At 49.7% G+C, this 22,412-nt stretch overlaps 2 protein-coding genes across 7 annotated transcripts in view; both read left to right on the forward strand.

The window, feature by feature from the left end:
* The first annotated feature begins 150 nt into the window (after positions 1 to 150).
* LOC146355453 (uncharacterized) lies at positions 151 to 21,240 on the forward strand. Of its 6 annotated transcripts, XR_014788628.1 has the most exons (7): positions 392 to 482; positions 3,267 to 3,351; positions 4,159 to 4,285; positions 5,498 to 5,608; positions 7,622 to 8,629; positions 19,159 to 19,629; positions 19,879 to 21,239. XR_014788628.1 is itself a non-coding variant. In XM_084840913.1 (6 exons), exons 2-6 carry the CDS (start codon positions 3,277 to 3,279, stop codon positions 19,551 to 19,553), a joined length of 1,716 nt encoding a protein of 571 aa, XP_084697039.1. In that variant the 5' UTR covers positions 151 to 339; positions 3,267 to 3,276; the 3' UTR covers positions 19,554 to 21,240. The 6 variants fall into 6 exon arrangements, 5 of the variants coding, with proteins under 5 accessions (XP_084697039.1, XP_084697038.1, XP_084697041.1 ...); XM_084840913.1 differs by lacking the exon at positions 392 to 482 and adding an exon at positions 151 to 339 and having other exon boundaries at positions 19,159 to 21,240; XM_084840912.1 differs by having other exon boundaries at positions 19,159 to 21,240.
* The window catches only part of LOC146355454 (uncharacterized), a 56,432-nt gene continuing 42,567 nt past the window's right edge, over positions 8,548 to 22,412 (forward strand). The window contains exon 1 of the mRNA XM_084829891.1: positions 8,548 to 8,629. The gene's annotated coding sequence lies outside the window, so the exon portion shown is untranslated. The remainder of the gene's footprint in view (positions 8,630 to 22,412) is intronic.

Genomic DNA, 22,412 nt, shown 5'->3' on the forward strand with positions numbered 1-22,412 from the left:
GCGGCCGGCGGGAAGGAGCGCCAGCCGGCCGCAGGCCGAGGCGAGGCGAGGCCGGCAGATGCGCGGGCCGCGCTGCCCGGACAGGCCGCGGAGCCCCGCGCGAGGAAGCGGGCGCGCCAGGGGCGGGGCCGGCGTCCGTCGGCGCTGGGCGGGGGCCGGGCGCCCGCGGGGCGCTGCGGGAGCGCTCGCTGCCGCGCCGGCGTGCCGGGAGGCCTCCACGGGGAGCCGGCGCGGGCGCGTCCTGGCCGCGGGCGGCTGGCGGAGGGCGCGGCGGCCCCGCGATTGGCCGAGCGGGCGCGCGGCGCCGGCCACTGCGCGGGAAGGCGCCATGCGGGCGCGGTGAGCGGCAGCCCGTCCCGCGGGCCGAGGCCGGAGGGGCGCGGCGCGGAAGCGGCGGGCCCGCGGGCGCGTCCGCAGCCGAGCGGCGCGCCTGGATCCTGCGGGCGAGGGACGGACGGCGCCCGCCCCACGCGGGCAGCGCGGTGGGTTTGCGCGGGAGGAGCCGCGCCGCGCCGCGCCGCCCCCGCTTTGGAGAGGCGCTCGCGCGATGCGGGGAGGCAGCGCGGGCGCTGCCCTCGCGGCTCGCCGTGCGGCGGGATCGGCGCGGGCGCCGGAGAGCTGCTTCCTCGGGCGGGGCGGGGCGAAGGCAAGCCGGTGGCGAGGGGGAGAAGCGGCGCCGTCGCCTTCCGCGGGGGGCGGGAGTCCGCCTTGGGAACTGGCCGGGGTCTCCCGGTCGATACGCGGGGGGGCTGTGCGCGCGCGGAGGAGGAGGGACGTGACGCGGGGAGCAATTCCGCCTCCCCCCTCCCCAGGACTTCCGGGCGCTTTGCAAGGAGCTCTGCAAGGGCGAGAGTTGGCAGGGCCGGCATCCTGCCCCGGGCAAGATCCCCCCCCATCACTCCCCCTCCCCCGCTCCCGCCAGGGATCACAATGGGAGGAGGAGGGAGTGGAGGCTTCCTAGCAGTCCAGAGCACCAAGCTGGGAAAGCTGCTCCAGCTGGGGTACTCGCAGATGTCAAATGAAGAATAAACATCTCCTGGCACTGGATGGATGAAAAGCCAGCACATCCCGGCACAGGCGGTGCTGCACGTTGCTCAGCGACCCTTGTCGCCCACCGTTTCTGCTCCTTCCAGGGCCGCCTCCTGCAAGAGGAGGAGGGCCAGGGTGGTCTGTCGCTAGATGCAGTCTGTCCACATATCGGTGGTAGCTCTGCCGTGGTCTTGAGACGGCCTCCTGCATAAATCATGAATAGTGATCTAGATATTGATCTAAAGTTACGAGGAGCCGGTACTCTGCCCGAAGGCACAATCCCTCCCCGCACCCGGCCCGCACCATCACTTCCTCCCTCTCTCTGTCTCTCTCCCCCCCTCCCTCAGCCTCCAGCTAGAGATCACAATGACAGGAAGAGAGAGTTCACATTCCTAGGTGATGGCTGATGATATCTTGAGGTTGGTTTTTTTATGCTCCCCCTCCCCGATGCTCCCCCTCCCCGTTCAGCCCAAAATGTTGCCAGGAAAATCACATTAAGGGCGAATTCTATGCATGCTTAGACAGAAAGAATGGCCGGGGAATGCTGGGAGGTGTAGGACATTTTTCTGTCTAAACATGTATGGGATTGTGCCCTGAATATATTATTTCCAGAGGGTAGCTGTGTTAGTCTATTGCAGCGCAAACAACAAGGAGCCTTGTGGTGTATAACACGTTTATTCTGGCATAAGCTTTTGTGGGCTATAGGCCACTTCGTTGGATGCTATGGAAGCGCACGGAAGCCTATGCCAGAATAAATTAGTTAGTCTTTAAGGTGCCAGAAGACCCTTGGTTGTATTAAATATATTAAAATCACATTACATATTGATCAGCAGAATTCAGAAATCAAACATACACACTTAAATGGTACTAAAGCAAAGCTTATTAAAGAAGTTATTTCTCATAACTGCACTTTTCCTAGGCTGCCGCCATCGTCTTTAGCTATTCCATGCCTCCTAATCTGTGGAACCAGCACAGAACCGTCTTTGTTTCTCTTTAAATCTTAGCCACTCATCCGACAGAGGAGGGCCAAGTCCTCCTCCACACCCCTGCAAAATTCACACACAATAGGAAAGCGGGGGACGGGACGGGACACATACCGCACACCTCCCAACATCTTGCCCCAAGTAGTAGCATTCCCCAGAGATACGGAGGAAAGGGAAATTACCCCAATACCATAGGTGGGGAGAGAGGCTTTTCCTGACTTGAGGAGGCTGTGGCTGAGGCTCCAGAGTAAACACTGACTTGGAGTTCCCTCCATGAACTCCACATTCACTGCCTAGATGTGGAGCTTGCCTTGGGATAAGCCCATAAACACACCTGCATGCATTTATTCTTTCTTTCTTTGTAAGTCCCTCCCTCCAATTTTCTGGCCCATCCTCTCCCAGCGTTCATTGCCTGCTTTGACTGGTGGTGGTTCTGCAGACCTGCTGCTGACATCACTTATGATTTCAGACGAGAAGTATTGTGTGCAAAACGGGTGGTCCGCCATGGAGCTATAGCCGCTCTTCTGTTTGGTTGTGTGTGTGCGCGCGCGTGTGTGTGTGGCATGCAAATTTAGGGGTGTGCTCTTGTCGTGTATCAACACTGTTTCTTTCAACTGGAGTTCTAAGAATGCATGGGTGTCACAAAGCAGATGAAAGCTCTAACTCCGCCTCTGCCTTCCGCAACCTGCTTGAAGGCAGAAGGTGCCCAGGTTCCATTCCAGGCATCTGCAGATGGAATGAGCTTTGGCGGTAGGACTGGGGAGAACCCCTCTCTGCCCGGCACCTTGTAGAGCAATCGCCGGCGTCAGTAAACCACTAGATAGCCTGATTCTGTGATTCGGCATACGTCGGCTTCGTACATGCATAATTATTGAGACACTTGCGGATCTTGTCCCTTCCTTTTCTCTCATCATGGCCTGAGGAAGATAACAAAGAGTCTGACAGCATGTGATGTTGAAGAACTATATATGAGAGCCAGTGTGGTGTAGTGGTTTGAGTGTTGCACTGGATCTCAGGAGACCTGGGTTCTAGTCCCCACTCAGCCATGAAGCTCACTGGGTGACTTTGGACAAGTCACAGATTCTCAGCCTAACCTACCTCACAGGGTTGTTGTGAGGATAAAATGGAGAGGGGGAGCAGGACCATGTAAGCCGCCTTGGGTTCCTTGGAAGAGGAAGAAAGGCGGAATATAAATGTAATAACAAATAAATGTTTCTGAAGTGTTCCCCCTTGCTTTGCCCCTTTTGCCCCCAGAGAGTGAAGAATGATGTCTGAGTCTGGACTGAAATTGCCCCCTCCCTCCGGCGTCAAGAGAGAGTTTTCTGTAGAGCCAAGCCAGGTAGGGGAAATGGATGGGGAAGGTGGGAGCGAGATGGAAATGGGGAAAGAACGTAGGAGAGTGAAGCAGAGGGATCTCGAAGCTTCTTTCTTTCTTTCTTTCTTTCTTTCTTTCTTTCCCCCATTGAACATAGAGGAGCTCTCCTGGATCAGGTGTCATGGCTAAGCATTACCGTTAGGCTTGTATGGACTGAACTGTCTCATTAAAGGCTATTTAAGCTAGACCACAACTTGGGGCAGCAGGTCACTGGAGAGGAATTTGTCCCCCAGTTCCACAGACTGGAGTGCCCAAGGATCTGGGTGGAGATGCCAACTTCTTCGTGTTGCGAGAGCTGTGGGAACTTGGATCTCCACCCACATTCAGTGAGGTGGGTTTTCTGGAAAATTTTGAACTGGAAACATCTAGAAAATGTTCCCATGCAAAACAGGCTAATGTGCATTGGGTCATTTGCATCGGAAAATTTTGTGATTGTCTAGAGAGAGGTCTAATTTAACATCTCCTTTTGCTTGTATTAAGTAAATAGCATAGCTTAAAAAAAGTAACCTACGTAAATTTTTGTCCCAGTACACAAGTATTTAATCTAAATATTTCAGGGGGGAAATTAAAGCACACATAATTTGAATTAAATGTTAAATAGAATAATTAAATTGGAAATACTTGTGAAAATGTAAAGATAATGGGATGTACTTACGTTAAATTGTTTAAATGTAAGGAAAAAAGCAAATGTATTGACAACTGTTGATTCACTAATACAGCGTATTATATTTCTGTATTGGAAAATCTTCCACCACTCATTGCTGCCCACAGGGGCCGGTGACCTTTGAAGAGGTGGCTGTGTACTTCACGGAGGGCCAGGGGGCTCTGCTGGATCCAGATCAAAGGGCCTTGTACAGGGAGGTCATGATGGAGAATTATGGAAACGTGGCTTCGTTGGGTAAGGAACTTGGTTCCTCATTCAGTACGAGTTGGAACTCTTGTAGTTCCCCTATCTGTAATTGCATTTTTGAAATTATAACTTTGTTAATGTCTTCACTTCCTCTCATCCTAACCCAACCGATCAGGGCAAGTTCCATGATATACTTACCTCAATTCTTCTTCGCAACAACGTTGTCTGGCAGGCTCAGGAGAAGACCTAGACGTTACAGACCTATCATACATATTTCTGCCTCTTTCACATGTAAAGTGGCAAAATGTGAGGAGTAATATTAAAGGAGTAAAAGAGAGAGAACCCAGTAGTAACATATGGGTGTGAGAGCTGGACTATAAGGAAGGCTGAGTGCCGAAGAATTGATGCTTTCAAACTGTGGTGCTGGAGAAGACTCTTACGAGTCCCCTGGACTGCAAGGAGGTCAAATCAGTCCATCCTAAAGGAAATCAACCCTGACTGCTCATTGGAAGGACAGATACTCAAGCTGAAGCTCAAATATTTTGGCCACCTAATGCGAAGAGAAAACTCTCTGGAAAAGGCCCTGATGCTGGGAAAGAGTGAAGGCCAAAGGAGAAGGGGACGGCAGAGGATGAGATGGCTAGATAGCATCACTGATGCAATGAATATGGACTTGAGCACGCTCCGGGAAAGAGCGCAGGACAGGAAGGCCTGGCGTGCTATGGTCCATGGGGTCATGAAGAGTCGGACACGACTGAACAACAACAATAAGAGAGAAACTTCTCTCTCTCTCTCTCTCTCTCTCTCTCACACACACACACACTCACACACACACACACACACGGTATATATTGAGCAGCGAATCAGAGTTGTGGAAAGAAATGCACCTTCGCCACCATCAGTTCAGGCCCTAAGTGGTAATGGCCCAGCATTGGCCTAGTGAGGTTTTCAGCTGTTTGTGTATTACAGCTTCGGCTATTGGGCAGTATAGAAATAAATAAAATAAAATAAAATAAAATAAAATAAAATAAAATACAGCCAGGATCTCTCCAGGCCCTGTTCCTCATCCTTGCCCAGAGTCCCTCCCTTCACTCTCATTGTGAAACCAAGCACATGTGACTGAGTTGGATGTTGGGATTGTCCTCTGAAGCATAGTTCTGAAGTCATGCTTTGAAAAGTTGTTGTAGGGTCCCTCTCCTGGGGGTTCTAGAGGCCACCCAGTGTATGATTGTATTTGCTGTTCTCTTCTTTCTTGAGCAGGCTTTCCAGTCACCAAGCCTGAGCTCATTTCCCGGCTGGAACAAGGGAAAGAGGTGTGGGTGCTGGATTCTCCGGGCTTGGATGGAATGGAGAACTCCAAGAGTGACTCAGGTGAGGGGTCTGGGAGAGCCAGTCGGGCAGTTTCACCTACTCTGGTCCATTCTGAGCTCTTCTTGGCTTTGAGTTTGCTTTTGCCCATATTTCTCCAGTTTAGGCTATGGTGGTTAGCACTCGTTTCTTTAGCATAAACTGGTGTCTGATGTCAGTAATGGACTGGACTGGACTGGATGAGGGCAAACAAATTGAAGCATAATCTAGACAAGACAGAGTTGCTCCTGGTTAGTCAAAAGGCAATCGGAATAAGTATTCAGCCTGTGATGGATGGGGTTAACCTCTCCTGAAGACTCAGGCTCGCAGCTTGGGTGTACTCCTGGACTTGTGCTCGAATCTGGATGCCCAGGTTCTGGCAGTGGCCAGAAGTGCGTTCGCACAGCTAAGGCTAGTGCACCAACTGCACCCATTCCTAGAGATGTCTGATGTGGCCACAATCACGCAGGCCTTACACCCCGTTTGGGCTACTGTCACAGGCTCTACATGGGGCTGCCTCTGAAAACTGCACAACTTCAGCTGGTCCAGAACACTGTGGCCAGGCTTTTGACTGGGGCGGTTAAAGGGGGCATGTGACTCCATTTTTAGAACAGCTTCACAGGCTACTGCCCTGTTTCTGGGCAGAGTTCAAAGTGGTGATTATGGCCTATAAAGCCCTGTATGGCTTGGGAACAGCATACCTGAAGGACCACCGCCTTCGGAGGCACATTTGGTGGCAGCACGAAAGAGGGCCTCCTCGGTGGAACTCCCGGCTGTGGAAGTCACTGCCAAGGGAGGCCAGTTCGCTCTCTTTTTGCTGTCCCGCCGGCAGGCAGAGATGTTTTCACTCAAGCAGGCCTTCACCGTAGGAGTGGGTCTGTTGGAGTGGATGTGGGTTATATTCTGTAATTGTTGTGTTATTGATTCTGTTTTAATGAAGTTTTATTTATGTTTGTAAGCTGCCTTGAGTGCCATTTTTCTTGGTAGACAGCTGGGGTAAAAATCCAAGGAATAAATGTATCCAGTTTAACCTACTCATTTTAAAATCTCTCTCTGTAGCCAATTCTTGTCGATCAGCTCCAATTCCTCTTGATTTCCCCTCTCATTTTCCTTGTGCTTTGCCCTTTGCTCTCAGCTAAAGCTTTGGTTACTTCTGCCTCAGTTAATCTCTCCCTCCTTTGTTCCTCCGTCACCTGCTCCCTCCTGACGTCTGCCCCCCTCCCTTCTTTCGTGCATTCAGTTAGCATTGGAAATGGCTCTCCCACTCCTGTGACCTTCAGTCTCTGCCTCTCCTTCTGCCTCCCTTTTCTGTCCTTTCTCCATTGTATTGTGCCTTCTCATATGTCAGCCTGAAGGCAGGGCTGTGCCCTCTTAATATAATTATTGTACAGCACGTAGCCCTTAAGATGTTCGCTATTTTCATGATGAGGCAAGTGAGTCTTCGGGGCCCATGCATGGGTAGGGCATGTCTGCCCAAACAACCGAGCTGTTGCCCCTGCTCCCCCCCTTGTCTGCTGCAGAGTTCTCCTACAAATCGTGCCCCCGTAAACCCACCCCTCAGGCAATCAGTACATCAGGAGGAGCACAGTTTTCTTGGAGAAGACCCTTCCCACATGTCAGGTGCCTGCAGGGCAGGTAGAAGTGTAGTTTACATGGAGAGGAAAACATGGTGGATGGGAGGCTTCATTGTCCCCCTGGCCCCTGCTCCAGGCCTCCCTGTGACTGTATGTGACTGACCTTGTGTTTGGCTGTGTTGGGGGCGGAGATGGACACCAGGCCTGGTCCTGCCTGCTGGTACCTCCCGCTGTACGCAGTGATATCTGCCCACCAACCCTCCAGAAACAGTTCCATGCAGCCCTTGGGGGAAAATGGTAGCCCATTCTTGGGCGAATGGAAGGGGAGAGAGGGACACGATGAGGGGCAGCTTCTTGACTTGTTGTTTTGATATTGCCACAGTCTGAATGACTCCATTTCCCCCTTCAACCCGCTTTCCAGTTCTCCAAAGTAAATCTTATTTCTGTTTGCCCTTTATCCCAGCAGGTGAGGGTAGAGGACACCAGTCGTGTGTGGCACAATTCATTCAGAAATTGCATCTTCCCAAATGTCAGCAAGTCCACACAGGAAAGAGACCCCATAAATGCTTGGAGTGTGGGAAATGTTTTACTCAGAAATCAGTTCTTGTGACCCACAAGAGAGTCCACACAGGAGAGAAACCGTATAAATGCATGGAGTGTGGGAAGAGCTTTGCTGATCGTTCAACCTTTTCAAAACACCAGAAAATCCACACAGGCGAGAAACCCTATAAATGCTTGGAGTGTGAGAAATGTTTTGCTCTGAAATCAAAGCTCATGGCCCACCAGAGGGTCCACACAGGTGAGAAACCGTATAAATGCTTGGAGTGTGGGAAGAGTTTTGCTGATTCATCATCCTTTATAAAACACCGGAGAATTCACACAGGAGAGAAACCCTATAAATGCTTTGATTGTGGGAAGAGTTTTGCTGATTCATCACCCTTTACAAAACACCGAAGAGTTCACACAGGAGAGAAACCCTATAAATGCTTGGAGTGTGGGAAAAGTTTTGCTGATTCATCAGCCTTCACAAAACACCGGAGAGGTCACACAGGAGAGAAATGCTATAAATGCTTGGATTGTGGGAAGAGTTTTGCTGATTCATCAGCCTTCACAAAACACCGGAGAGTCCACACAGGAGAGAAATGCTATAAATGCTTGGTGTGTGGGAAATATTTTGCTCAGAAATCACATCTCATGAAGCACCAGAGAGTCCACACAGGAGTGAAGCCATATAAATGCTTGGACTGTGGGAAATGTTTGGGTGATTCATCATCTCTTGCAAGACACCACAGAATCCACACAAGAGAGAAACCCTACAAATGCTTGGAGTGTGGGAAGAGTTTTGTTGATTCATCAGCCTTCACAAAACACCGGAGAGTCCACACAGGAGAGAAACGCTATAAATGCTTGGAGTGTGGGAAATGTTTTGCTCAGAAATCACATCTCATGAAGCACCAGAGAGTTCGTACAGGTGAGAAACCGTATAAATACTTGGAGTGTGGGAAATGCGTTGCTTGGAAAGCAAAACTCATGATGCACCAGGGAGTCCACGCAGGAGAGAAACCCTATTAATGCTTGGAGTGTGGGAAATATTTGCGTAGCTTATCACGTGAAAAAAAAGCAGAGACGCAAATGGCATCCACTACGCCATTTGTGGCCGTAAAGTCTTAGTTTAAGCTAAATGCAGCCATTTACGGCAGCATTTACCTTAAACTAAGACCTTTACGGCTGCAAATGCTGGACGCCATTTGCATCTGCAGTCAATACCCCTCAGCCAGCGATACGGCATGGTGGCCATATCGCTGGCGCTCCGGAGCCGGAGGAGCCGGCCGAAGAGGATTCCGCAGGGAGGTGGCGGTAAGTGCTCCATAATGCCACGGACTCGGGAGGGGGGGCAGATTCTTTAGAATCTGGCCTCATTGGGGTCCATGGCGGAATTCTCCGCCATTCCTAGCCACTGCCTATGCTCAGAGGCACCCTGACAACCATTATCTTTTTCATTATTACTGTTTCTTTATAGAAACATTTTCATTTTACTACAGCTCCCCTATATGTGAATAATGTTTGCATTTTCAGAGCTATACACATGCTTAGGGTGTGTTTGTATGTTTGCATTATGGGCCTGTGAGCCCATCCATGAAGAGCCTAGAAACACCCGTGCTTATGTGAGAATCCGGTTTTGAAAATAGAGAGACGACCTTTTGTGTGGACGAGCTGGGCTGACAAAGGAATTCATGCTTTAGATCAGTTAATAGATTTGGCGGAATACTTTTTACCATTTTCAGTATTGCCGATGAGATACTGTTTCCCATCTAGTTCTGGCTGGCAGTTCATTCAGCTTCAGCATTTGTTGGACTGTATACATGGTCCCTGAATGCTTCAGCGCCTCCTTTGCTGTTGGACGAATTAATTGGTTCCTTACAGAACACTAAGCCTACATTCACTGTCTATAAAAGTCTTTTGGAATGGATGTTCAGAAGGTCAGAGACAAATGGAATAAGGAGCTGGCTTGCTCTATACAGTCTAATCTATGGAAAGTTGCCTTCGCTCCCATACCTACTATTTCTGTAGATTTCAAATTGAGATTGATTCGACAAAAAGACTGATGCTTCGTGCATACTGGACACCACAGAGGCTTGCTGAGAAGAGGCTGGCTAGCTCTGCTAGATAAACTCGGGTCTTATTAATCATTTTTTCTGATAAAGTGTGCAGATGAAGTTCATCAGTATTATGCCCATATTACAGGAGCAGTGCTGTGGCTGAGAAAGTGTGGATTAATCATTATCCTGGTTGGCACAATTATGACGGGAAAATAAGCCACGTTGGCTTATTTTCACTCCCTTTGCATGCCAATCCTGAGCCATGTAATTAGCGCCATTGCCCTCGCTGGTCATGGGTTATCAGTACATCCAAATCTGGTAAGGGTGGGTGGCTGTCCTGGTTTAGAAACCACCCTGAAGCCCATAGCTTGTTCTAGGTTTTCATAGTGGTTTGTAAACCACCCCAGCTACCCACCCTCAGCAGCTTCAGCCATCACAACAACCATGCCTGGCCAGGGTAATTGTGCTAATTAAGCGGCTCGTGATCAGCATGCGCAGGGAGGGAAAATAAGCCACAGTGGGGTAGACCTGGTACATACATTTCTCGGGCCAGGCCTGCCTATCTTGGTAGACCTGGAGCCCAGGCCTTGTCACCCGATTACCAGCAATGGTGGGCCTGTTTTCTGTTGCTCTCAGGGCTTCTTTAAAATCACTGGAATGGTTTTCCTCATGTTGGAAAGGGGCGAATACTCTCTAGAGCAGGCTTCCCCAACTGATGCCCTCCAGATGTAGCCCAATATTGTGATTCTGATTTTGCCAGGGGCGGCGGGCGGCGGGGCAGGGGAGATTATAAGGTAACTCTGCAGTGTAGTCCAGAATGTGGGAAATGACTAAGGCAAAGCCATGTTTTCTCGGCTTCTTCCTGGCTACGTGGCAGATTTCTCAAAGGCCTAAAACTGCTATCTCAGTTTCTTCCTTATTAGAGAAGAGACTGCTAGGACAGTAGAGATAAGTTATCTTGTTGACACAGCAACTCACCCCACACCTATGAATCATCATGCTTCCAAAATAATTGGGTTATAAATCCTGGGAAAGTTGCAGAACTCTCAGAGAGGAAGCTGGCGGTAGTGGTTCAGTAATGACCAGACATGCGCGCTGGGCTTGGCATTTTAAATGTAACTGGTGAGTGTTGATCTGCGCTGCCTCTGGGTTGACAGAGTTGCCTTCGTTGTACACGAATAAACTCGAGTTGGATCTTACCCGCGTGTCCAGAGCTTAATTGGAGGGCAGCTGGGCACGGACCTCCAAGTCCAGTTTTGGACTTTTACCACAATCTGGCGAGCCAGACCAGAGAGCCCGGCTTTGCAGCACAATCACGCCCCGCCCGAATGCCTGAACAACCCAGCCGGCACTAGGTGAGTTCACCTTGGGGTCCTCTTGGACGGGCGGGACGGGTGTGCTTCAAAACCAAGGCCAACTCCAAGTAGGGTAAATTCACTGGTGAAAAAAGGTGAGACACCCTGGTTGGTTTCCTTTGTTTAAAGTGATGTCCATTAAGTATTGAAAGGTATATACAGGACAGCCTTAACTGGTTGAAGGAGACAAAATGGGTGGGGGGCGGAGTGTCCCGAAGGGGTCATCTCTAGATGTTATGCTTAACCAATGGAATACTCTGCCAAGCATGGCTGGTTTGAGAAAAAAGCGCTTGGTTCCACTGTGCACAGAAAAATGGCCAGTTTTTAGTCATTCATGGCCACCCGAAGGATCCTTCAGCCAAAACATCTTAAGAGATCTCCGCCTTGTTCTAGAGGACAGGGTGCCCGAAAGCATGGGTTATTGGTTTCTCTGGGCTGATGTGGCTGAGAAAAGGCAGGCAAGAAGTAAAGCAGTGTCCTTTGCGAGCGTACCATCCGTGCCGCCTCCGCCGCCTTGTCCACTGCCCCCCTACCCAGAGAACCAAGATCTGGTGCCATCCCAAGGGATATATCCAGCTATAAACCAAATTCAAAGTGTCTGCACACAAATGGGTCAAATAGGTTAAATGGGTTAAACGACTACCCTGACCCCTGTCCCCCGTTAAATCTGAATGATACAGCCGATTGGAGAGTCATAACTCAGTACAAAGGACGGATGCATACCGTTCTACAACAAATGGGTCAGAAAACTGACTGGTCTAAGGTGCGGGCTGTGACTCAAGAAAAATCGGAATCCCCCGCCGATTTCCTGGTTTGTTTGACTCGCGTTCTGCGTGTGTATGGGGGCATTGACCTGATGAGGCAAGGCATGCTGCCCTGATAGTAGGTATGTTTGTGGAGCAAGCCGCTCCTGATACTCAAAAATATTTCAGAGAACACCAGCCAGGGTGGCAGGAAAATAGTGTGGAGATGTTGGCTATAGCAAAGCATGTGTTTGATGGAAGGGAAGAGAAGGTGCAGAAGGAACGGAAGAATGAGAAAGAGCTAGAGGCAAAGTTGTTGGCGGCAGCCATTACAGGAACAAGGTTCCTGGGGCGTGGCCAAGGGAGATGTGGTCAGGGAGGACGTGGTAGCGGAGCAAGTGCAGGGACAAATGAGGGAAGACAAGAGAAGTAGTTATAAGCAGGATGTGTGCCATTATTGCGGGCAACCTGGTCATTGGAAAGATGAGTGTCCCAGAAGGGGAATCAAAGGCAAGAAGGTCCGTGGACTGGGCAGTGGCAGGGGCAAGGGCCCACCACTTACCAAGGAGCAGAAAGTGTTGGAACGTCGGAATGACAGGTAGAAGGAGGTCTAGAGTTGGTTGGTAGCGAGAGCAAGAGTGAAACCCCAAACAGCTGGAAATTGAGATTGGCAAAAGCTTTTCTGACCCTTAACATAAATGGGAACCCTTATGACTGCCTTCTTGACACTGGTGCTGCAAGAAGCATGCTGAATAAAATCACCTTACCCCTTTCTGGTTCCGGAGAAAGTGTCATGGGAGCTGATGGAAAATTATCCACTGTTCCCTTGAGTCAACCAGTTACACTTAAAATTGGCCCTTTTGCAGCAGATCATTCCTTCCTGATGATGTCAAAAAGCCCAGTAAACCTCTTAGGAAGAGACTTGCTAGCAAAGTTAAATGCTTCTATCAGTTGCAGCTGAGATAGGCTCTTTGTCACCCTGCCTTCCTCTAATGCCATGCCTTTTTTAGAGGAGGCCAGTCCCCCGACAGACACAGATCTGCCAGAGGAGCTCAGAGGGCTGCCATCTGAGTACTGGGCAGAAGATTCGGGTGAAGTTGGTCTGCTAAAATCTGCAGCTCCTGTAAAAGTTACCGTCCGTACTGACATGGCCCCCCCATGGGTGAAGCAATATCCCATGTCATTGGAAGCCAGAGAATTCATTGGAAAACTAATTGAAAAACTCTTAAAACAAGGTGCCTTAGTACAATGTTCTTCGCCATGTAACACCCCAATTCTGGCTGTCAAAAAGAGGGTGGAGCCAGGACAGCCCCCCAGTTACTGCATGGTGCAAAACCTCAGGCTAGTCAATAAATTTATGATCCCAAGACATAATGTTGTCCCAAATCCTGCCACCATAATGTGCAGCATCCCTTCAAGTGCACTTGTGTATACAATATTAGACCTGATATTTTACTCTGTGCATGCTCAGAGGAAGATTGCAAAACTGATTTGGTCGTATTGGCTAACGCCTTAGGCAAAAGAGGACATAAAATTGCAAAGAGGAGGTTGCAGTGGTGTAAGTCTGAGGTCGAATATCTGGGACACATTCTGTCTTGTGGAACTAGAAAATTATTTTATAAATGTGTGTATGCCATTACATGAATGCCCCATCTACTTAAATCCAGGTCAGAGCCCTGTTAGGCATGCTGGGGTATTGCAAAGCTTGGATCCCTAGTTTCTCTAAAATTGTGAAGCCATGGTTAGAGAAAGCAAAGCCTGCAGCCCCAGAAGAGTGTGAATGGACAAAGCTTGACTCCCAGATTTGAGAACAAGTAAAGACTCTCTTTGTATCCGCTCCAGCTTTAGGTCTCCCAGATTATGCTAAACCTTTTATTCTGTTTGTACATGAGAAACGTGGTGTAGCTTCTGGAGTTCTCTGTCAAAATTTTGGACCCCATAGGAGGCCAGTAGGGTATTACTCTGGGCAATTAGACAGCGCTGCGAAAGGCCTTGCCTCTTGTTTGCGCAGTGTTGCAGCCGCAGCACTCACTGTTGAAAAAGTCCAAGACGTACTTGGTCACCCTTTGTAACTCTGGGTACCCCATGCAGTATCCGCCTTGTTGACCCAGTGGGATACCCAGCATTTTTCCAACGCCCGTTATACCAAATACGAGACTTTGTTGCTCCAAATTCCAGAATTAACTATTTCACGGTGTAACGTGTTAAACCCGCAACTCTTACGCCTGAGCAAGATCGAGATCTCCCACATGACTGTAAAGTAGTTATTCGTGAAGTGCAAATGCCTAGAGATGATCTGAAGGACACATCTTTGCAAGGTTCTGAATTCATTTGGTTTGTTGATGGGTCTTCCAGGCTGGTGGATGGAATCCATAAGACAAGCTATGCAGTAGTGTCAAACACAGAAGTAATTGACTCTGGACTCCTGCCAGGAAATAAAAGTGCACAAGCCGCGGAACTGATTACTTTAGCCAGAGCTTGTGAAAAAGCAGGAGAGAGATCTCTCACTGTCTACACTGATTCTAAATATGCCTTTGGAGTTTGTCATGCTACAGGTGCCCTATGGAAAGAGCGAGGATTCATCACAGCAGCGGGGAAACCAATTTCCAATGGTCCTGAAATCGACAGGCTGCTGAATGCAATCCATTTGCCTCAAGAATTAGCAGTAGCACATTGCAAAGCTCACGGGACTGGTAATGACCCTGTCACCCAAGGGAATGCCGGGGCAGATAAGGAGGCAAAATCAGCCGCCCTTCGTCCACTGCCTCCTGAACACCACCTCTGCACTGTGATACCAGCCCCACCCTTATTCACATGGGGGGAACTTGCCAGTGCAGAGGAGAAGAAAGTGTGGCGAGCAGCCAGAGCGACACAAGATAGCAGCGCAGCCTGGGCTGTCCCAGATGGCAGGCTTGTTTTACCAAAAGCAGGTCTAAGGCTGGTATTATAACAGCACCACAGCCGGGGGCATGTGGGTAGTGCTGGGTTGGCAGAGGGAATTTGCAGAGAATGGTTGCCCCAGGTATACATCAAATGGCTAAGAGGGTGGTTTCTGCCTGCCCTCAGTGTGTGAAGGAGAATGCAAAAGTCATACTGCCTGGGCCCCAAGGCGGAAGACCGTGGGTGCAACTGCCATTTGAATCCATTCAGATTGATTTCGCTCATTTGCCCCAAACACAAGGACTCCAGTGGCTCTTAGTTATTGTAGATAGATTATCGAGATGGGTGAAGGCTTTCCCCTGCAAGAAAGCCACAGCCCTCGAGGTAGGGAAACATATGATGAAAGACATTGTCCTGAGATTCGGCCCGCCTCAGTGTGTTTTCTCAGATTTAGGATCACATTTCACTGCTGCACTAACACAGGCCCTGTCAAAATGTTTAGGGGTCACGTGGCATCTCCACACCACCTACCACCCCCAGAGCGCTGTGCAAGTAGAAAGAATGAACGCCACTCTTAAAAGGAGGCTGGCTAAGATCTGCAAAACGTCCCACCTCACCTGGCCTACTGCACTTTTTCTAGCCTTACTGTCAGTAAGAACCACCCCATGACAGCCCATGGGTCTGTCTCCTTATGAGATTTTATTTATTTATTATTTTATTTATTTATTTCATTTCTATACCGCCCAATAACCGAAGCTCTCTGGGCGGTTCACAAAAATTAAAACCAAACAACACACAATAAAACGATTTAAAATATATAGAACATTAAAACCACAATATAACAATACAACCACAATAAAACCTAGCAGCAGTGCAGGAGTTTAAAATACAGATTTAAAACAGCAAAGATAAAAATTCAGAAAGCTAAAATGCCTGGGAAAATAAAAAGGTCTTCACCTGGCGCCGAAAGGAATACAATGTAGGCGCCAGGCGAACCTCACTAGGGAGCTCATTCCAGAGCCAGGGTGCCACAGCAGAAAAAGCCCTCTTCCTAGTAGCCACCCGCCTCACTTCCTTTGGCAGGGGCTCACGGAGAAGGGCCGCTGATGATGATCTTAAGGTCCGGGCAGGCACATATGGGAGGAGGCGATCCTTCAGGTAACCTGGCCCCAAGCCGTTTAGGGCTTTGAATGTTAACACCAGCACCTTGAATCGGGCCCGGAAATGGATGGCAGCCAGTGCAGCTGGAAAAGTACTGGCGTAATATGAGCTCGCAGGCCAGTCCCTGTTAACAGTCTTGCTGCCCTATTTTGGACCAGCTGAAGTTTCCGGACCGTTTTCAAAGGTAGCCCCACGTATAACGCATTGCAGTAATCCAGACGAGAAGTTATCAGAGCATGGATAACTGTAGCTAGGCTATCTCTGTCCAGATAAGGGCGTAGTTGGTATACCAGCCTAAGCTGATAAAAAGTGCTCCGTGCCACTGAGTTCACCTGTGCCTCAAGTGACAGTTCTGGATCCAAGAGCACCCCCAAACTACGAACCTGATCCTTTAGGGGGAGTGCAACCCCCTCCAGAACAGGTTGAATATCACCTAGCCGGGCAGACGAACCACCCACTAACAGTACCTCCGTCTTGTCTGGATTGAGTTTCAGTTTATTAGCCCTCATCCAGTCCATTACCATGCCCAGGCACTGATTCAGAACAGCCACTGCCTCACCTGGTTTTGATGAGAAAGAGAGGTGGAGCTGGGTGTCATCTGCATATTGATGGCACCTCAGCCCACACCTCCGGATAACCTCCCCCAGTGGTTTCATGTAGATGTTAAACAGCATGGGGGATAAAATAGAGCCCTGTGGAACCCCATGGCACAATTGCCATGGCACAGAGCAATAATCCCCCAGCACCACCTTCTGGAATCGGCCATCCAAGTAGGAGTGGAACCACTGTAGTGCAGTGCCTCCAACTCCTAACCCAGACAACCTATCCAGAAGGATACCATGGTCGATGGTATCGAAAGCCGCTGAGAGGTCCAGGAGAATCAACAGGGTCGCACTCCCCCTGTCCCTCTCCCGGCAGAGGTCATCCCACAGGGCGACCAAGGCAGTTTCCGTTCCAAAACCAAGCCTGAAGCCCGATTGAAATGGATCTAGATAATCCGTTTCATTCAAGAGTGCCTGGAGCTGTCCTACAACCACCCGCTCAAGCACCTTGCCCAGGAAGGGGATGTTGGCCACTGGCCTATAATTGTTAACATCCTCTGGGTCCAGGTTAGGCTTTTTCAGGAGTGGTCTAATTACTGCCTCTTTTAAAGCGGCAGGCACCACTCCCTCTCTCAAGGAGGAATTTACAACCTCCTGGACCCAGCCGGACAACCCCTCCTTGTTTGATTTAATAAGCCATGAAGGGCAAGGGTCAAGCACACAAGTGGTCGATCGGACTTGGCCAAGCACCTTGTCCGCATCCTCAGGCCTCAGTAACTGAAACTCATCCAATAAAACTGGACCAGACGGTGCTCTGAACGCCTTTACCAATGGAACTGCATTAATGGTGGTGTCCAATTCATGATGAATCTGAGCGACTTTATCCTCAAAGTGCCGTGCAAACTTGTCACAGCGTGCTACCGAGGGTTCCACCGTCTCTCCCTGGCCCAGAATGTAACAGGCCGCGAACCACTCGGAAAAGCTCCGCTGGAAGACTGAGAAGATGCAATGCTGGTGGAAAAGAACTGTCTCTTTGCCACCCCCACAGAATAGGCTCGATAGTGGGCTCTTACCTGTGTTCGGTCAGACTCAGCACGAGTTTTCCTCCACCTGCATTCTAGCCGTCTCCCCTCTTGCTTCATTGCCCTCAGCTCAGGTGTATACCAAGGAGCTGGCCGGGCTTTGCTCAGAGGGAGAGGGCGCTTGGGCACAATCGTGTCAACCGCCCGAGTCATCTCTGCATTCCACAGAGCGACCTGGGCTTCGACAGGAGCACCAGCCATACCAGCAGGAAAATCCCCCAGAGCCCTCTGGAATCCATCGGAATCCATTAATCTCCGGGGGCGGACCATTTTAATAGGCCCCCCACCCTTGCAGAGGGGAAAGGCCGCCAGGAGTCTAAACCTCAGCAGGAAGTGATCTGACCATGACAAAGGGACAGATGTTAATTCCTCCACTTTCAGATCACCATCCTCCTGCCCAGTCGAGAAAACCAGATCAAGCGTGTGTCCTTTTATATGCCTTGGGCCGATGACATGTTGGGACAGCTCCATGGTTGTCATGGCGGCCATGAAGTCCTGAGCCGCCCCGGATACAGCGGCCTTGGCATGGAAGTTGAGATCCCCCAGGACCATCATCCTGGGGGTCCTCAACACCAAGTCTGAGACCACCTCCGTCAGCTCAGGCAGGGAGTCTGATGGGCAGCGGGGTGGGCGGTACACCAACAGAATCCCTAATCTGTCCCGGGTACCCAACACAAGGTACAAACACTCAAGTTCTGCACTCGAATGAGCAGGAAGCCTGGAGAGGGAGATTGAATTCCTATAGACCACGCAACCCCCCCTCCCCGACCCTCAAGTCGGTGTTGGTGCTGCACCGAGTACCCAGGAGGGCACAGCTGGGAGAGAGTGACCCCTCCCAGTTCCCCCACCCAGGTCTCAGTAATACATGCCAGGTCAGCCCCCTCATCCACAATCAGATCATGGATGAGGGAGATTTTATTTTGGGCCGACCTGGCATTCAGCAGCAGCACCACCAGACCCGAGGGCAGACTGGTAAGGCTGCCAGGAACCATCAGGTTGGGGGAAGAACCAGAAGAAGGGACAGCTGTAAGGTGTCTAGCCCCTCTTCTCCTCAGCTGGCCTGTTAATCCCCCAACGCCATACCTCCCCCTCCCCGTGACCACAGTTATGGTGGCACCTCTCTGACTCCCTGAGTTGACCAATAGTCCTCCCAGGCACATATTAAAATGTTAGGATATAAAATGCACAACAGTTTAAAAGTATAAAAGATAAAAGAGATAAAAGAGAACAGAAGCTAAGAAGGAGCAGATCAAGTCCACGTTTGCCCCTTTCCCCTTGTCTTTAAAGCTGCTGCCCTCTGCTGCTGCTATTTGCTGCTGGTATTGTGGCTGCTGGTGTCTCTGGAGAGGCAGGTGGGTGGGTCTTCAGATCCTACACGACTCCAAGTGCGACGCTAAGTGCGCACTTAGCGTCACACTTGGCGCGACGCCGAGGCGCAGCCTCTAGCAGCCCCACCTTAAGTACCTGTGGGGGGGGGCAGAAGCAGGCTCAGGCTCCACCTGGTGCAGCTGCTGGCTGGTCCTCCTTCCCCAGGCTCCTTTTCATTTGGAAGGCCTCCACCAATCGGCTGAGAATGGGCTGTTCCTCATGTTACACTGGTTGGAGGGGAAGAAGACTTAACTGCTTATATTATTCAGCTCCAGGGCCAGTTCCAGTGTATCCACAGACACATGGGTACGCGCAACCACTGCCCCTTGATGTGCCAGCTCATCCATTCCTACCTGGAGATGAGGTCTACATTCGCGCATGGACAGCCGAAGGCCTCCAAGAACGCTGGACCGGTCCCCATCTTGTGTTGCTGACCACTCACACAGCAGTAATGGTGAATGGAAAGTCCGCTTGGATCCACTACACCCATTGCTCGAAGGGTCCGTCAAAAGGCTCTTCTGATCCTGCACTTGCAGGAGGGAGCGAAGGTGAGGACCACGTGCAGCAGGGGAACAGCACCGCTAGCCTTTCTCCAGACCCTGTGGACGAAGCAAGGCCAGAAGTAGAAGCAGTGGAAGGAACAGGCTCATCACGCACATACTGACCTGTCTGACTTTTCACAGCGCACACATGCAGTGAACCATTGGGAAGCTGCACACGCCCCATCGTCTGACAGCTTGGTGAGCTCTGCCAGACTATTGAGGGTCCACCCACAACCTCAGTGGGTGATTGAACATTATAACCAGCAGGATCAACCTTTAAAATCAAAAGAAAGTAATAAAAATTGATCCTATGTGGTGATACTGGGCAATAGTTGAATTTGGGTTGCTAGCAGGGTTAAGCGTTACAGCGTGCATGTTAGAGAAGAGCTTGCATTGGCAGAATGTTTGGATGTGTTGTTTTAATCTACCTTCTGTCTTCTTGTACAGGTAGTCCTCGTGAGCCAGTATGACAGACTGATCCTTCCCCAAGTAGCGTTCTGAGTATAACTCAGAGCAGCCAACAAACCTTTGCACTTTCGGGCTGTTGGGTCTGTTTGGCGGCCTCTAAGGCTACCTCGGCTCCAGTGCCCTGGGAGGCCAAACCTTTGAGTGCAGCTACCTTGGCAAGCCCCCTGGTTCCTTTGAACTCAGATAACAGCACTTGAAAGGATTTGGGGTTTCCAAATGCTCACACATTGTGGTCTGTCATTCCTATATTGAGAACATTGTTTTAATAGCACCCGTAATGATGGACCGTTTTGGGGTAAGTCCATCTGTCTTTGAACCCAATATAGTAGGATGAGATTGGACATATCTCACCAGTAGACTTATCAGGCTACATGCAGTAGTTGAAGTATTTGCCAATCATATTGCAGATGCCTTAGGCCTGGTTGCTACTCAGATGACTCAAATGCAGGAAACCATCATCCAGAACAGAATGGGTTTAGACCAACTGCTGGCAGCTGAAGGTGGCCTGTGTGGAAAATTTAATTGGTCTGACTGTTGTCTAAACATTGATGACAATGGGGAAATTGTAAAACAATTGGCAGCAGATATTAGGGAAGTAGTGCATGTACCTGTACAAGCCTGGAAAGGATGGAATCCTGTAGATTAGCTAACCAGATGGCTCCAAAACTTCACCTGGCTGAGGCAAGGCTTTATTGTTGTGTTGGGTATTCTGTTTGTTGTATTGTTCTTGCCCTGTATCTTTGCATGCTTCATGTCTTGTGTAAGAAGACAAGTTAGCCAGCAATTTGTTGCTATGTATCAAGACTTGCCACAGGAAGAGGTAGAAAATCAGAAAGAACTGCTGAAGCAGTGGGTTGACAGCACTCTCTAGGTGATCCAATACGAAGAATTCAGCTCCTATTGGATCAAATGAGGGAATGTAGAAAATGACTAAGGCAAAGCCATGTTGTCTTGGCTTCTTTGTGCCTACGTGGCAGATTTCTTGAAGGCCTAAAACTGCTATCTCAGTTTCTTCCGTATTAAAGAGGAGACTGCTAGGACAGTAGAGAGAAGTTATCTTGTTGACACAGCAACTCACCCCCCACCTATGAATCATCATGCTTCCAAAATAAATGGGTTATAAATCCTGGGAAAGTCGCAGGGCTCTCAGAGAGGAAGCTGGGGATAGCGGTTCAGTAAAAGTTCAGTTGCTTATGACCAGACATGTGCACTGGGCTTGGCTGATGTCACTTACGTATTTAGCCACACTACAATTATAAATGTAACTGGTGTTGATCTGCACTGCCTCTGGGTTGACAGAGCTGCCTTTGTTGTACACGAATAAACTCGAGTTAGATCTTACCCATGTGTCCAGAGCTTAATTGGAGGGCAGCTGGGCACAGACCTTTAAGTACAGTTTTGGACTTTTACCACAATCCTTGTTATCCAATCTTCAAAATGTCATATTTTTCTACAGTGTTATTGACTGTGATAATGAAAACTCTATGTCACCCACTCATTTCTGAATGATCTGCTCTTCTGCACTGTTGTGTAAACACAGCATACAATGCATGTCAGTCTTCAAGCTTTTATGGGAGCCTTGTAAGTGATTGACAGACCCTCTCAGCCCCCACTGGATAATGTATTAGGAATCATCTAGCAGGTTGATTATCCCCCCTTCCAACCTGCAATAGGGTTATGATAACAGTACTGGAGGGTTGTTGTAAGTTACTTTGAGCCCAACTTGCATTGTGAGAGCAACAGCGCCGGGCACCCCTACACTCTCCCACCCTCAGCTTGATGCCAACCTGCGATTTTCCAGCTGGACTGCATTGCTGGCCTGTCGCAAGCCACCTTTTCCCAGCCACAGCTGCCTCTAACCTTTGCTATGGTGACAATTAGGAATAGGAAAAAATCTTTTCCCATTGGTCTGGGATGACAAATGTATTTTATTTGAGTTTATTTAGATGAGGAAATAATTGGCTGGCTTTGTCTCAAAAATTTCAATAGATTTTAGTACTTATTTTCAAATTTGCATATATAGGTATAAATTAGCATTTGCCTGTTTTATGCAAATCTGTGTCCTGCTGTCAAGGGCTCCTTGGCGGCCTCTTTCAGTCTAATCCAGTAGCCAAGTCCAGACACAGACAAAGGGATTCTTTTCAAAGCTTTATTCCTCTTTTACAACTTAACAACTCTACAGGTAGCAACTAGATCTGAGCAGCAGAGTGCCTATGCCCTAAGTTGGAACAGTTGGTCCCCGTTCGAAGGAGAATCACTGGCAGACCCTGAACTTATGGGCTAGGGAGAGTCCCTCCCCTTTTCCCTTGGATCCTCTGGGCGCAACCGTTGTTTGCGCGCCAACCGGGCACTACGTCTCCTTTCCGCGCCCTCCATTTGGCGCCGCTCCCTGCGTCGGTGTCGTGCATCCAGCAAGTCTTCTTCCTACGCTCTCTCACTCCCGGGACTGCTATCTATGCCAAGAATGCCAGTGGGAGGAATCGCTGCCAGCTGTTGGCCCTGGGAAGGATGAG

The sequence above is a fragment of the Heloderma suspectum genome, chromosome 2 (assembly GCF_057233095.1).
Source record: "Heloderma suspectum isolate Gila_16-S chromosome 2, 16-S_ref, whole genome shotgun sequence".
Classification (NCBI taxonomy): Eukaryota; Metazoa; Chordata; class Lepidosauria; order Squamata; family Helodermatidae; genus Heloderma; species Heloderma suspectum.